This window comes from Cervus canadensis, chromosome 2, assembly GCF_019320065.1.
Source record: "Cervus canadensis isolate Bull #8, Minnesota chromosome 2, ASM1932006v1, whole genome shotgun sequence".
In the NCBI taxonomy this organism is placed as follows: Eukaryota; Metazoa; Chordata; class Mammalia; order Artiodactyla; family Cervidae; genus Cervus; species Cervus canadensis.
In genome coordinates, this window is record NC_057387.1 from 10,281,292 (window position 1) to 10,295,913 (window position 14,622).

At 39.2% G+C, this 14,622-nt stretch overlaps 2 protein-coding genes across 2 annotated transcripts; both read left to right on the top strand.

Moving 5' to 3' along the window:
* The first annotated feature begins 364 nt into the window (after positions 1 to 364).
* LOC122426608 (olfactory receptor 6K3-like) lies at positions 365 to 3,625 on the top strand. Its single transcript, XM_043445662.1, has 2 exons — positions 365 to 1,295; positions 3,534 to 3,625. Exons 1-2 carry the CDS (start codon positions 365 to 367, stop codon positions 3,623 to 3,625), a joined length of 1,023 nt encoding a protein of 340 aa, XP_043301597.1.
* Positions 3,626 to 13,671: 10,046 nt separating this feature from the next.
* On the top strand, positions 13,672 to 14,622 carry LOC122427054 (olfactory receptor 6K3-like). Its single transcript, XM_043446224.1, has one exon. It carries the CDS (start codon positions 13,672 to 13,674, stop codon positions 14,620 to 14,622), a length of 951 nt encoding a protein of 316 aa, XP_043302159.1.

Consider the following 14,622-nt stretch of genomic DNA (forward strand, 5'->3'; position numbering starts at 1 on the left):
TCTTGGGCTATACAGTGAAAGGAAGTCTCTAAAAAGTCTCAAAACTCTTAAAAAAAGATTGCCAAATTTCCATTCAGGAGAGTTTGTACCAATTTAAATGTGCAAATAGCAAAACTGTTTGCTTAGCTCTCAGAATAGTTGATAATACAATGTGTTATAATTACTAAAAGCATATTTGCAAGTTAGACACACTCATTTTATAATTTGCAAAGCAATGCACATAAATATTTTGTTTAATTTAATCAACCTCATTTCAAGGCTGATGAGCTGCTTAAAAAGAAAGTTTATATTGGTTATTTAAATTAGGTAGAGTTCTGACTTTTATATTTGATTTCACCAGCCAACAAGTGAAACACCTGAAAATATGAGTCAGGAGAATCAGACAATGGTGACTGAGTTTTATTTCTCTGATTTCCCTCAGTTTGAGAAGGGCAGTCTCTTATTCTTCATTCCTTTGCTCTTAATTTACGTGTTCATTATTGTTGGAAATTTCATGATCTTCTTTGCTGTCCAGCTGGATGCACGTCTCCACAATCCCATGTACAATTTCATCAGCTTCTTCTCCTTCCTGGAGATGTGGTACACCACAGTGACCATCCCTAAGATGCTCTCCAACCTTGTCAGTAAAGAGAAGACTATTTCTTTCATTGGCTGCCTCCTGCAAATGTATTTTTTTCACTCACTTGGGGTCACAGAAGCCCTAGTCCTCACAGTGATGGCCATTGATAGGTACGTTGCCATCTGCCACCCCCTCCGCTATGCAACCATCATGACCCCTCGACTATGCATTCAACTCTCTGCTGGTTCCAGCATCTTTGGCTTCCTTATGCTACTGCCCGAGATTGTGTGGATTTCTACTCTTCCCTTCTGTGGTCCCAACCAAATCCATCAACTCTTCTGTGACTTTGAACCTGTATTACGCTTAGCCTGTACAGATACATCTATGATTCTGATTGAAGATGTGATTCATGCTATTTCCATCTTGACTTCTGTTTGTATCATCACCCTTTCCTATTTAAGAATCATTGTTGTGATCCTGAGGATCCCCTCAGGTAAGAGCCGTCAGAAGGCATTCTCCACTTGTGCAGCCCACATTACTATTTTCTTCCTGTTTTTTGGCAGTGTGACACTCATGTACCTGCGTTTCTCTGTCACTTTCCCACCACTACTGGACAAGGCCATTGCACTGATGTTTGCTGTCCTTGCCCCGCTTTTCAACCCGATAATCTACAGTCTGAGGAACAAAGACATGAAAGATGCCATCAAGAAAATCCTCTGTTCTTGGGGCTTCACTGGTGGTCCAAAGGTTAAGAATCCACCTTGCAATGCAAAGGACACGGGTTCAGTCCCTGGTCCAGGGAGATCCCACATGCCCTGGAGCAACTAAGCCTGTGTACCACAGCTACTGAGACAGTGCTCTACAGTCCGTGAGCCACAGCTAGGGAAGCCTGCAAGCCTAGAACCTGTGCTCTGCAAAAGAAGCCCCCACAATGAAAAGCCCACACACTGCAAGAGTAGCCCACCCCTGCAACTAGAGAAATCCCTGCGCAGCAACTAAGACCTACCACAGCCAAAAAATAAAGCAAATAAGTAACTCTTAAAAAAAAAATGTAAAAAGAAAGAATATCCTCTGTTCTCTAAAAATGTTCACTGTCTCTGGAAGCCAATGAGAATTCACTCTATCTGTTCAAACATCTATATTCATAAGTTTAAAATGCTAACAAATCAGTTTTTAAAACTACTGGGCATAATTTATTTTTATGTAGTAGTTTGGGTATGATTTCCACTTTTCTAACGTTAAGAACTATTGCTTAATCTGATAGAGGAAGTTGTTGGTGATCCACCTATCTTTATAACACATAGATTATGATGGAGTATTTTGTACACTTTATAACACCAAATCAGTGGGGATACTGAGCTAAATAATAATCATATTTATTTATTGCAAATCTAAAATTTTCCTTACCTACACTTCCATTTTATATTCACGGCACTCCTATATCATTATTATTATTATTATTTTATTTAAAAAAGATTAACAAGATGTGCAGCAGCGAGGTAGTTTAAGGCAGAAGAAGAAACCTGGCTTGCTAACACTCATCTAAGAGACAGTTATCCCTCCATAGGTTGTCAAATGATAGATGACAAGGATTGTGCAGTCCATATAGCCTTTGACCTTGTGATGCTTGTGTCCTGCTGTTTTTATTAACTCTTTTGGGTTTTGTTTTACATTGCTCAGAAAATTCTCAACCAAGTACTCTTGAAAGCTTGAAGGTTAAATAGACAAAATATATAGGCTTCGGATCAAAAAGCTCCCATAAATTATGTAAATATATAATTATATCTGATGTGCTAATCTAAAAAAAATCACTATCACTATATAAATAATGCTCAATGTTATGTTATACTAAAATGCTGGGCCAGTCTCACGCCTCAGTGTCCCTATTCTTATTGCCTTTCTGCTCTGGAATGCTTCTCCCTTTCTTATTTTCTGCCTTGGAACTTATACTCAGCATCAAAAAAATAAATAAAAATACACACACACACACACACACACACACACATTTTTGTTTCCTTCCCCACCTCAAATGTATTTATTTTTAATTGAAGGAAACCTGCTTCACAATGTTGCATTGACCTCTGTCTAGATCAACATGAGTCAGCCGTAAGTACACATGTCCCCTCCCTCTTTACCTCCCTCCCGCCTCCCGTATCTGCCCGCCCCTCTTGGTTGTCATAGAGCCCCAGTTTGAGTTCCCTGGGTCCTACAACACATTTCTGTTGGTTATCTGTTTTACACATGGTGGTGTATATGCTTCCGTGTTACTCTCCCCATTCGTACCACCCTCTCTTTCCTCTCCCCCACCCATGTCCATAAGTCTGTTTTCTATGTCTGTGCCTCCATTACTGACCTGCAATTAGATTCATTGGTACCATCTTTCTAGATTCTATATATACATGCGTTAATATACAATATTTGTTTTTCTCTTTCTGACTTACTTCACTCTGTATAATAGGCTCTAGGTTCATTCACCTCATTAGGACTGACTCAAAAAATGTGTTCCTTTTAATGGCTGAGTAATATTCCATTGAATATACGTACCCTGTTTCTTTATCCATTTATCTGATGTTGGACTTCTAGGTTGCTTCTCGTGTCCTCGCTATTGTAAATAGTGCTGCAATGAACATCGGTGTGCTTGTGCCTTTTTCAATTTTGGTTTCCTCAAGGTATACGCCAAGTAGTGGGATTGCTGGCTCATATGGTAGTTCCACTCAGAGTGCTTTGAGTCATCTCCATACTGTCTTCATAGTGCCTGTGTCAAGTTATATTCCCACCCACAGTGCAGATGGTTCCTTTTTCTCCACACCTTCTCCAGCATTTTTATTTGTGGATTTTTTGATGATTGCCATTCTAACTGGAATTCACACATATTTTATCTTCTGGGATAAGAATCCATGCCTTCCTCCTACAAAAGTGCTCTAGTGATTTTAGGGTAAATTGTCTCCAGAAAAAGTTTTTTTTTTTTTTCCAGCTCCTGTTGGAAGCAAACCAATGGTCTCAGTGGTCTCAGAAGTAGCAGGAAGACAACCACAGGTGAGAGAAAAGGGAGGTGCCAAAAAATAGAAATATCAGTAGTATAGAACATCAAAAGAAAGTTCAGTCAGCTTTGATGAGGGAGATAAATTCTTAAATGCACTTGGGAATGTTAAGGTGGAAGACAGTGTTAGCTCTCAACTTTGGATCAGCTCCAGGCCCCGTTTCCTCTCATGCCTCAGGGAACCAGTGCTATCCTATATCCCCTCTCACTCCAGTAAATGCAAATTATCTCCTATATTAATGTGAGCTTTTTGATACCCATAAGGAAATTTTTTGGAAGTAAAGAAAAGTATATAGACTTTTCTCGGTTATAAAATTAAAATGAACTTCTTTGAGGTTACTGTTTAGAAACCTAGCCTTTTGACCTTTGAACTCCTGGTTTAAAAGCTTAGTATTCCATTTATAAATCTAACAGACTTTATTATTCACTATTAAAGGTATTTGACAAATATTTGGTCTGGTTTATAAACTTGGCAATTAAATCATTTTAAATTACATTTAAATACGGTATACACTGTGCTTCTCTGGTAATTCAGCTGGTAAAAAATTTGCCTGCAGTGCAGGAGACCCCTGGGTCAGGGAGTTTGACCCCTGGGTTGGGGAGTTCCCCTGGAGAATGGATAGGTTACCCCCTCCAGAATTCTTGGGCTTCCCTGGTGGCTCAGGCAGTTAAGAGTCCACCTGAAAGGCAGGAAACCTGGATTCAATCCCTGAGTTGGGAAGACCCCCTGGAGGAGGGCATGGCAAGCCACTCTATTACTCTTGCCTGGAGAATCTCCATGGACAGAGGAGCCTGGTGGGCTGTATAGTCTAGGAGGTCACCAAGAGTCAGACACGAATAAGCACAGCACAGCACATGATATATACTACTTTGCTTTTAAGTACCTCAATTTTCTGACTCAATAAACAAAGCCTCCACAGGTTTTAAAAAACAATCTTTATAATCTTAAAAAACTCTCCAAAACTAAAAAGAAAGTTATAAATATGGCTTATCCTAAATACTTTTAAGTGTTTTAATACTGTGACAAATATAGTAAGATTTAAATTTTAAATAATAAAGTGTAAAATCTTGATTTAATGTGTGCATTTTATAAACTTAAATTTTTTTTTAAAAAGTAAAAGGCTTCTCTGGGGGCTCAGTGGTAAAGAATCTGCCTGCTAATGCAGGAGACACAGATTTGATCCCTGGTCTGGGAGAATCCCACATGTTGTGGAGCAGCTAAGCCTGTACACCACCAATATCAAGCCTGTGTTCTAGGGCCTAAGAACCAGAACTCAGGCCCATATACCACAACCACTAAAGCCTGCATGCCTAGAGCCTGTGCTCTGCAACTAGAGAAAGCCCACACTGCACTGATGACCCAGCATAGCCAAAAGTAAATAAATAAATAAAAATTTTTAATGTGTAAATTAATTTCTTAATTAGAAATCTAAAATTAGAATTGCAAGGTAGATTTAGTATTCTAATAGGTAAAATTATCTCAAATAATGCAACTGCATAAAATACTAAATATATACAAATTCCTTAGTGCAAAATATAGATAATACGTTTTGATTCTATTAAACATTTCTAAAACCTTGTTGAGTTTAAAAGATACTAACCAACTAAAGAAATAATAATATGACCCATTTTGTTATTCATACAGCAAATGTTTACTAAGGCTACTATGCCAAGCACTGTTTTGGTTGCTTATGATAAGACTAAAAAAAGTTCCCTGCCATTATGCAACTTGCACTATGATGAGGGAAGTTATCAAAAAAATATTAAAAATAATTTAAAAAATCCAAAATAGAATAAAATCATCTAGTCTCTATGAAACAGAAAAATAAAACTATTGCAAGATAATAGGATTTAGTGTGGGTAGGGAGATCATAATTTTAAGTAAAGTGGCCATAATAGGACCTCATTATAAGGTTACATTTGAACAAAGATTTGAATAAAATTGGGATTCATAGGAATATGAGGTGAGAAAATAATGAATTATCTAAGCAGGAGTAAAAGCTAGTGAAAACCTGACTCAGAAGACATGATCAATAAGATAAAAGAACAAAGATAAAGCATTCTGAAAGTCAAGTGAACAGAATACATCAAGAAAGAAGTGATTGTTAAATTCTGCAAAATAGTCAAGTAAGATAAAGACTGAAGGCTGACTTTGAACTTAGACACTTGGAGATGGCTGTTAAATAAGTAAGAGAAGTATGCATGAAAAGGTGAAAGTAAAAGCCTGACTTGAGTAGTTGGATAGAAGAGAATCAAAGAAAAATTGGAAATTTCAATTACAGATAACTCTTTCACGGAGTTTTACTACAACAGAAAACAGAGAAATAAGGTAATAATGAGCAAGTGGAATCATTAAAATACTTAGTTAAGTGTGAGTCACAATATAGTTTAAACCATAATATAGGATACACATATCTACATAAATGCATATTCACATCCATATTTATAGCTAAAAGAGTGTTTTTACAAAAGAATACTTATGCTTAATCCATATGTTACTTTTTATCTTTTCTTTACTTCCTTTCCCCATTCTATTTCTTTAAAATTATTTTGGAACTGATTTCACCACTTTCTAATGGATTGTGATAAGTTTGAAAAATTGATGAAATTAGGTCTTTAATTTTTGCTCTCTTTGGATGAGTATTTAATAAGCTGTTTCTATTTTTAACTTTGTATTTGCTTATAGTTTTCTAATCTATTTATAATAAAGTATTGCACTTTATTGAAAAAAACAAGTTTTACTTTTAAAAATGATGGCAATTATAATATGATGAAGAAAATAAATATAGACTCTCTGGCAGTACTGACACAATGTTAAAATAGTATAATCTTTTCTAAAGCAGTTTAGCAACATGCATCAAAAGAATTAATATGTGTATTTAGAAGTAGTGACAGAGAATGCTTTTTTGATGAAGTAGCATTTAAGCTGACAGTTGAATACTGAGAAGAAATCAGCCAGGAAAATATAGAAGATAAAGCAATTGTGCAAATATCCTGAGGTTAGAAGTAGCTGGGTTTCTAAGAAAACCATTTTAAAGAAACCAAATGCATATGTGCAAATGGAACACAGTAAGAGTCATGAGATGAAGATTAGTAGAAAAATATGCAAACTTGCAGTGCATGTTATGAGATACTGGAATTTGTTCCAACTGAAGACACTGAAGACATTGAAGTAAGATATTAGATTCTTAGAATAACATCCCTGCTGTTGTATGAATGCCAATTGTGTACACGCTCAGTCGCTTAGTCATGTTCAACTCTGCAACTCCATACGCTATAGCCTGCAAGACTCCTCTGTCCATGGGATTATCCAGGTAAGAATACTGGAGTGGGTTGCCATTTTCTCCTCCAGGGGATCTTCCCGACTCAGGGATCAAAAACCTGTCTCTTGTGTCTCCTGCATTGGCAGTGATTCTTTACCTCTGAGCCACCTAGGAAGCCCATGAATACAAGTTGGAGTGTAGCAAATGTGGAGGTAGAAAAGATGAATTATGGGAACATAGTAATGCTTTTCTGTTACAAAGCAGACTGCCCCCAGAATTAGAGCTTAAAACAGAAACTATCTCTCTGTCTCTTGATTTATGGGTTAATTTTCACTGTAATTGAATAGCTAGTTCTTCTAGTCCTGGTTCAGTCATGCATTAAGAGTCAGCAACTGTTTGGTTAGAACTGACTGAGCTAGAACAATGTTCTGTCTGGCTAAGACAGTTATACTGTCTCCCATGTCTTTCATCTTGCAGCAGGCTAGCCCCTATTGTGCACACAATGGCTAGCTAGGGTGTTAATATAGAGGCTGAGTACATGGGCTTCTAGAGACTCATTTCAGAGCTGGCACATAAATCCTTCTGTTGCACCCTACAGCCAAATCAATTTAAAAGGGGGACTTGTTCAGTTGCTCAGGAGTGTCCAATTCTTTGTGACCCAGGGAGAGGAAAAGTGACCCCCACAAAAGACTGAGCCAGATCTGCCTGTGAGGGTTTGAGGGTCTCCTGCAGAGGCATGGGTCAACAGTGGCCTGCCATGGTGACATAGGCTCTGGCAGCAGCAGACCTGTGAGGTATAAGTCCCCTTGGAGGAGGTTGCCACTAGTCCTACCATAAAGCCGCTGGGTGGGTGACCCAGGAACGGAAGAACAATTATACAAGAGAAGTTCTCACACTGTTGCAAAGGTTCTATGCCCCACAACAGACTTCCCAACCTGGGGATCTCTTAAAGGGACTGGGAATCCCCAGGGAATCTGCCTTTGAAGGTCAGTGGGATTTGATTACAGAACTTCTATAGGATTGGGGAAACAGAGGCTTTTGGAGAGCACAAACCAAACCTTATGTGCACCAGGAACCCAGGGAAAAGGAGCAGTGACCCCACAAGAAACTGAGCTGGACTTGCCTGTGAGTGTTTGGGAGTCTCCAGCAGACGCATAGGTCGACAAAGGCCTGCTGCAGGGTCAGGGGCACTGGCAGCAGCGGTCTTGAGAGATGTGGCGTGTTGGCATAAGTCCTCTAGGAGAAGGTTGCCATTAGCTCTACCGTAGAGTCTGTGAAAGTGAAAGTGTTAGTTGCTCAGTCATGTCTGACTCCGTGATCTCATGGACTGTAGCTGGCCAGACTTCTCTGTTCATGGAATTCTCCTGACAAGAATACTGGAGTGGGTTGCAATGCCCTTCTCCAAGAGATCTTCCTAACCCAGGGATCGAACCCAGCTCTCCCGCATTGTAGGCAGATTCTTTTCCATTTGAGCTAACCGGGAAGCCCATATAGAGAATATAGCCCTACCACAGAGACTGCAGACTCCAGGACTGGGCAGCCCCAGGCCAAAATACAGGGTGGGAGTACATACCCACCCATCAGCAGAAAATTGGATTTACTGAGCAGGCCCTGTCCACCAGAGCATGATCCAGTTTTCCCAACAGCCAGTCCCTCCCATCAGGAAGCTTGCACAAGCCTCTTATCCTCATCTATAAGACAGCAGAGAGAATGAAAACCAAAATCACAGGAAACTAGCCAAAATGATCACATGGATCACAGCCTTGTCTAACTCAATGAATCTATGAGCCATGCTGTGCTGGGCCACCCAAGATGGCTGGGTTGTGGTGGAGAATTCTGACAAAATGTGATCCACTGGAGAAGGGAATGAATGACAAACCACTTCAGCATTCTTGCCTTGAGAACCCCATGAACAGTACAAAAAGGCAAAAAAATGAGCCTCCCAGGTCAGTAGATGTCCAACATGCTACTGGGGAAGCTCTATAAAGAGTGAAGAGGCTGAGCCAAAGTGGAAATGATGCCCAGTTGTGGATGTGTCTGGTGGTCAAAGTTAAGTCTGATGCTGTAAAGAACAATTTTGCATACAAACCTGGAATGTCAGGTCCATGAATCAAGTTTAATCTGATGTGGCCAAACAGGAGATAGCAAGAGCGACTACTGACATTTTAAGAGTCAGATAACTAAAATGGATGGGAATGGGAGAATTTAATTCAGATAACCATCATATATACTACCGTGGGCAAAAGTCCCTTAGAAGGAATGGAGTAGCTCTCATAGTCAACAAAGGGGTGCTTAGAGGAGGGAAAGAAATTTCATTTCTTGGTAGAGTGAGTACGTGTATGAATGCTCAGTCATGTCTGACTGTTTGACCCTGTGGAGTGTAGCCCACCGGACTCTTCTGTGCATGGAATTCTACAAGCAAGAATCCTGGAGTGGATAGCCATTCCTGTCTCCAGGGGATCTTTGTGACTCAAGAATCAAACCTGCATCTCTTGCCTCTCTTGCACTGGCAAGTAGATCATTTACCACTGCACTAGAAAGAGCTACCAAATTAGCTTGCAAAGGGCATGGATACAGGGAAGAGTTAAGATTGTGTGATTTTCTTTGCCATATAGAGATGATTGGTATCTCCACATTATGCTAAAATCTTCACTGGAACCACGGGAACTAATCCTGTATGTGTGGGCTCAAACTGAAAGGTAGTGGTCTATATTTAGAGTTTGTGGTAGAGGAGTATCTTTAGCAAATTAAACAAGTTTATCATGGCATAATGTGCTACAATTAACAATGTTGTTGCAAATGATATCGCATCTTCCTCAGGGAAATTCAGCAGGCCTTGAAAAAGGCCACTATCCTTTCAGAGACTAGTTAAAAACAAAAACAAAACAACAACAACAAAATGCACCACAAAAAAACATACCCTAATTCTGTTGAAAGCAATTCTTCAGAATAATGGTATTCATTTGTATTGATTCTGAGCGTATCTATCAAAAATTGTCATAGTTAAGGAAGACTCTAGGAGTTCTTAACAGAAAGGAGAACTAAAGAGAAAAGACCAGAGGAGAAGGGTTCTACTAATTAACCCATGGGGAAATAGAATTGCTGCTTTTCTTCAGTCATCAGGGGAAATATTTTGGTAGAGAAATATCCCCAAGAAGACTTTAGACAGGTATAACAGTCCTACCTGAGGTACTGAAGGGACTTGAACTGCTTAAATGCAGGAAAGGGAAGGGACCTCATTGTTTCTGCCAGAGGTAAGAGGAAAATGCACACGGGTCCAAGATGAGATTGGCCCGATGTTAATGAGAAAGTAAATTTCTTCCCAAGTAGAAGAAAAGGGCACTTAGCTAGTGCTTCTTCTGACATATTTGAGATTGTATGAATGGAATCAGGATTAGAAGGGAGGTGATAGATTTAAAACCAGTGGTAATGTTATGTTTTATCTGAGGCATGATGGGTTGAATAATTAACACCTTTTCCCTAATTATTATGTTTCTCTGCTTCACACCTTCAGAGTGTGAAATTAACTCTGGTCCAAAAGTAAGTCATTTTACATACTGGTTTCTGTTCCCAATGAAAGGAATATAAACCAAATGAGAAAATGAATAAAGATTAGGTAGTATCAGTATATTACTGAAAATTGTATCCCAGAGTATTGACTCAAATTGACTAGTCTCCAACTCTAGATCAGTTTTTTAATGCGCATCTTCCTTTCTCCAAAGGGGTTGGGTCAGCTCATTTCTCTTCTCCCAGTCTCCAACAGGTAAATTATGAAACTTATGAAATTCATATGAATGAAGATCTGTTGAATACAATATTGATTTTGCTAAAATATAAGCACCTGGATTCTATTGAAAGGATTACTACTAGTCACTTAGAGGAAATAAATAGAGGTGCTAGAAACCCAAGAAGTGTGTAGCTGTGACTGCTTTCGAGGTTCGAAATGTCTCAGTTCTAAGGAATTAGCAGTAGTCATTTCTCCACTAATTTGTAAATGGAGATCATGTAACTCTTCTTTGCTCCTTCCCTTAATCTCTTCCTGAGTTCAGCTGATCTAAGAGCATTGAATTGCCAGATGTCAAAACAGTGGATTAGCGCAACAACTGAAACAAGTGAGAATAAAAGTGAAGCTTTGAATCACTTCCCGTGATAGTGCGACTAGAGAAAGGACCAACTCCCCCATTCCAGCCCCGTTTCATATCTCCTGTAAAACTGAGCACCAATCAAGCATCAGGGGTATCAACACAGACTTGGAGGTCACTTCAGTGTTGACGGGGCTCTGAACAAAAGGTTGTAACATTTCATAGACATTGAAATAGAGGGGAAGTCACAGAGTGAGCTAAGTCAGAAAGGAGAAGAGTATCTCAAAGGCTTTTCCTTCTCCTTCCATTAAGAGGCCTCAGTGGAGATACCTGAGGATGACTTTTGTACTTTGGTCTGAGGCTGAAGCCTCAGACCTAGGAATGAAAATGCCAGGGTGAATGTAAAAGTTCAAAGAGTGTGAACGACCAGGGGAGACTGGGTCTTTTACTGTAACTCCCTTCAGAGACTGTGATGACCTGGCTATGCACAAATCTGGAGTGGAGAGAGCATCTTTCCCCTGGAGAGCCTGCTGGGAAATGTCTGAAAACTCATACAGGTTTTTCATCAGAAGCCAGTTTCTTCACTGTCCATGTATGTTTGAGGTGGAGGGTGGAGCAAGAAGGATCTTCTACTCTCTTATTATTTTATTTCTGTGCATTAAACTCTTGAATCCACTTCCTTTCTTTAAAAGTGTAATTGTTTCCTTTCTGATTCTTTCCCTTTGGATGTTGGGATAGCCTAACATTTCTGTGAATTTGAAGTCAATCCTGTTTCTTACCTTCTTTTTTTTATTTTTCCAAGAGTTTCCTAATATAGCCTTGTTCCTACTAATCCCAACTAACACCATTCCTTCCTATTCTTTCCTATGAATACCCAGCAGCATTTTTCCCTTGGCAAATAGTCTTCCCTGTGTCTATAATGTCTATTTACCTTCTTGCTTAACTGAAGTGAATCTCTTTTCTAAAAACAATACCATTTTCAGATGAAAGTTGCCGACTCTTCCACTTCCCTCATGCTTCTAGGCTGAGAAAAGTTCCAGGGAAAATGTTTTATTGGTACATTTTCCTTTTCCTTACATTGCTGTTACCTAAAAATTATTTTCTTTGGCACATACTTTGATACCTTCAACCTTAGCTGTGTCATGCAAAGACATTAAAGTTCATAAGAATGACTCAGTTAACAACTTTTCTCGTAAACTTTTACCTTGAATTTATATCATTGATTTTCTCCCATTCTAGGACTTTTGTCTACCTTATATATTTTAAACTCTAATATATCAGTCTTTAAGAATATGACCTTTTATCTCATTAATTATTATTTCTGTTATAATTTCTCTTGAATTTCATGGGAATATCAGTTTCTAGACCTCCATTTCCACACAATTATCAATATCTTATTGTCTTCACATTCTTATACATCCATCTTAAACCCTTAAATTCGAAAGCTAAGCAATGTATGTCAGTATTTTTGAGTTTTTCCTTGAAGAATTTCAGCCACTTCCTCCAAATCTACTAACCTTAAAGTTCCACTTCTAAGAAAATCACCTTTTTTTGTAATTCAACTGAGAAAACTGAATAGGGAGAGACTTATTCATCCAGAATCTCTGCTTCTTTTCAATACTCTAACAGATTGACATATTAGAACTCTGATTAAAAAGGTTTCAAGAGCCAGATTCCCGAGAGAGAGCCCACAGTGCACCCACTGGGCCTCCTTCATACTTACAAAATGCTCTAGTGCTGAACTTTTCACCAGTCCTTTTGTTCTGTGGTGGCCAATTTCTACTAGATTTACTTTTGCTGCTGCTGGAATTTCCTACCAAATCTCTATATCGATATGTGTGTCTGAAAGCCTTAGTCTCTTCTCTAGCTACACTCAAAGCTGCTCTGTGGCCTGATAAAGAAGCATAATATTGGAAACTGGGGATGTCCCATAAAAGGCAAAAAGTAACTTTATGATGATTACATCATCATACAAACTAAAAGTTTTGATTTTTCTAATCTATAGCCAAGAGTCATTAGAGAATTTAGTATGTGATTGAAAATGATTTTGTGAGTTCTTATAAAAATGTGATTATTAATAGTACCCCTAATATTCTACTTTATTATAGTTACTATGGCTTATATACATGACATTATTAATACTTTATTTGCTTATTATCTGTCTCTTTAATTAGTATATAAGGTTCATGAAAGTAGAGACTATTTTCTTCACTACTGAACTCTAAACCTACAGTTGTGTTTGGCATGTGTGTGTGTGCGTGCTCAGACCCCATGGACTGTAGCCCATCAGGCTCCTCTGTTCATGGAATTCTCCTGGCAAGAATACTGCAGTGGGTTGCCATTTCCTGCTCCAGGGGATCCTCCCAACCTGGGGGTCAAACCCACTTCTCTTGAATTTCCTGCATTGGCAGGAGGGTTCCTTATCACTGCATCACCTGGGAAGCCCGAGGCACATCAGTTCAGTTCAGTTCAGTTCAGTCGCTCAGTCGTGTCCGACTCTTTGCGACCCCATGAATCGCAGCACGCCAGGCCTCCCTGCCCATCACAAACTCCCGGAGTAGGCACTAAATAAATATTTGTTTAATGAATCAAAGAATGAAAGAGGTAAATAATTTACCTCAAGTGTTGTTCTTTATACTCATATGAGGTAATTGACCTGATTCTTCACACTTCATCTAGGGAGTGAGTTGTGTCTTTTTACGTATAACAATTAAGGCTGCTGAGACCATGGTGAGAAGTAACCAAACGTCTACGGTGACAGAGTTTTTCTTTTCTGTATTTCCCAAGTTTGAAGATGGTAACCTCCTCTACTTTATTCCTTTGTTCATCATCTACATATTCATCATTATTGGGAATCTCATTGTGTTTTTTGCAGTCAGGATGGATACTCATCTGCACAATCCCATGTATAATTTCATCAGCATATTCTCATTTTTGGAGATCTGGTACACCACAGCCACCATTCCCAAAATGCTCTCCAATCTTGTCGGTAAGAAGAGGACCATCTCCATAATTGGTTGCCTCTTGCAGATGTACTTCTTCCACTCGCTGGGAAATTCAGAGGGGGTTTTGTTGACTACCATGGCCATTGACAGGTATGTTGCCATCTGTAATCCTCTCCGCTACCCAACCATTATGACGCCCCGGCTGTGCACTCAGCTCTCTATAGGCTCCTGTATCTTTGGTTTTCTTGTGTTGCTCCCAGAGATTGCATGGATTTCCACACTGCCTTTCTGCGGCCCAAACCAAATCCACCAGATCTTCTGTGACTTTGAACCTGTGCTACGCTTGGCATGTACAGACACATCCGTGATTCTGATTGAGGATGTGATCCATGCTATTGCCATCATCTTCTCTGTCTTGATAATTTCCCTCTCATATATCAGAATCATCACCGTGATCCTAAGAATTCCCTCTGCTGAAGGTCGTCAGAAGGCCTTTTCTACCTGTGCATCTCATCTTGGTGTCTTTCTGATGTTCTATGGCAGTGTATCCCTCATGTACCTGCGTTTCTCTGCCACTTTCCCACCAATTTTGGACACAATCATTGCACTGATGTTTGCAGTTCTTGCTCCTTTTTTCAATCCTATCATTTACAGCTTGAGAAACAAGGATATGAAGATTGCAATTAAGAAGCTTCTCTGCCTTCAGAAGGTATTTTATGCATCTGCAAGTTAA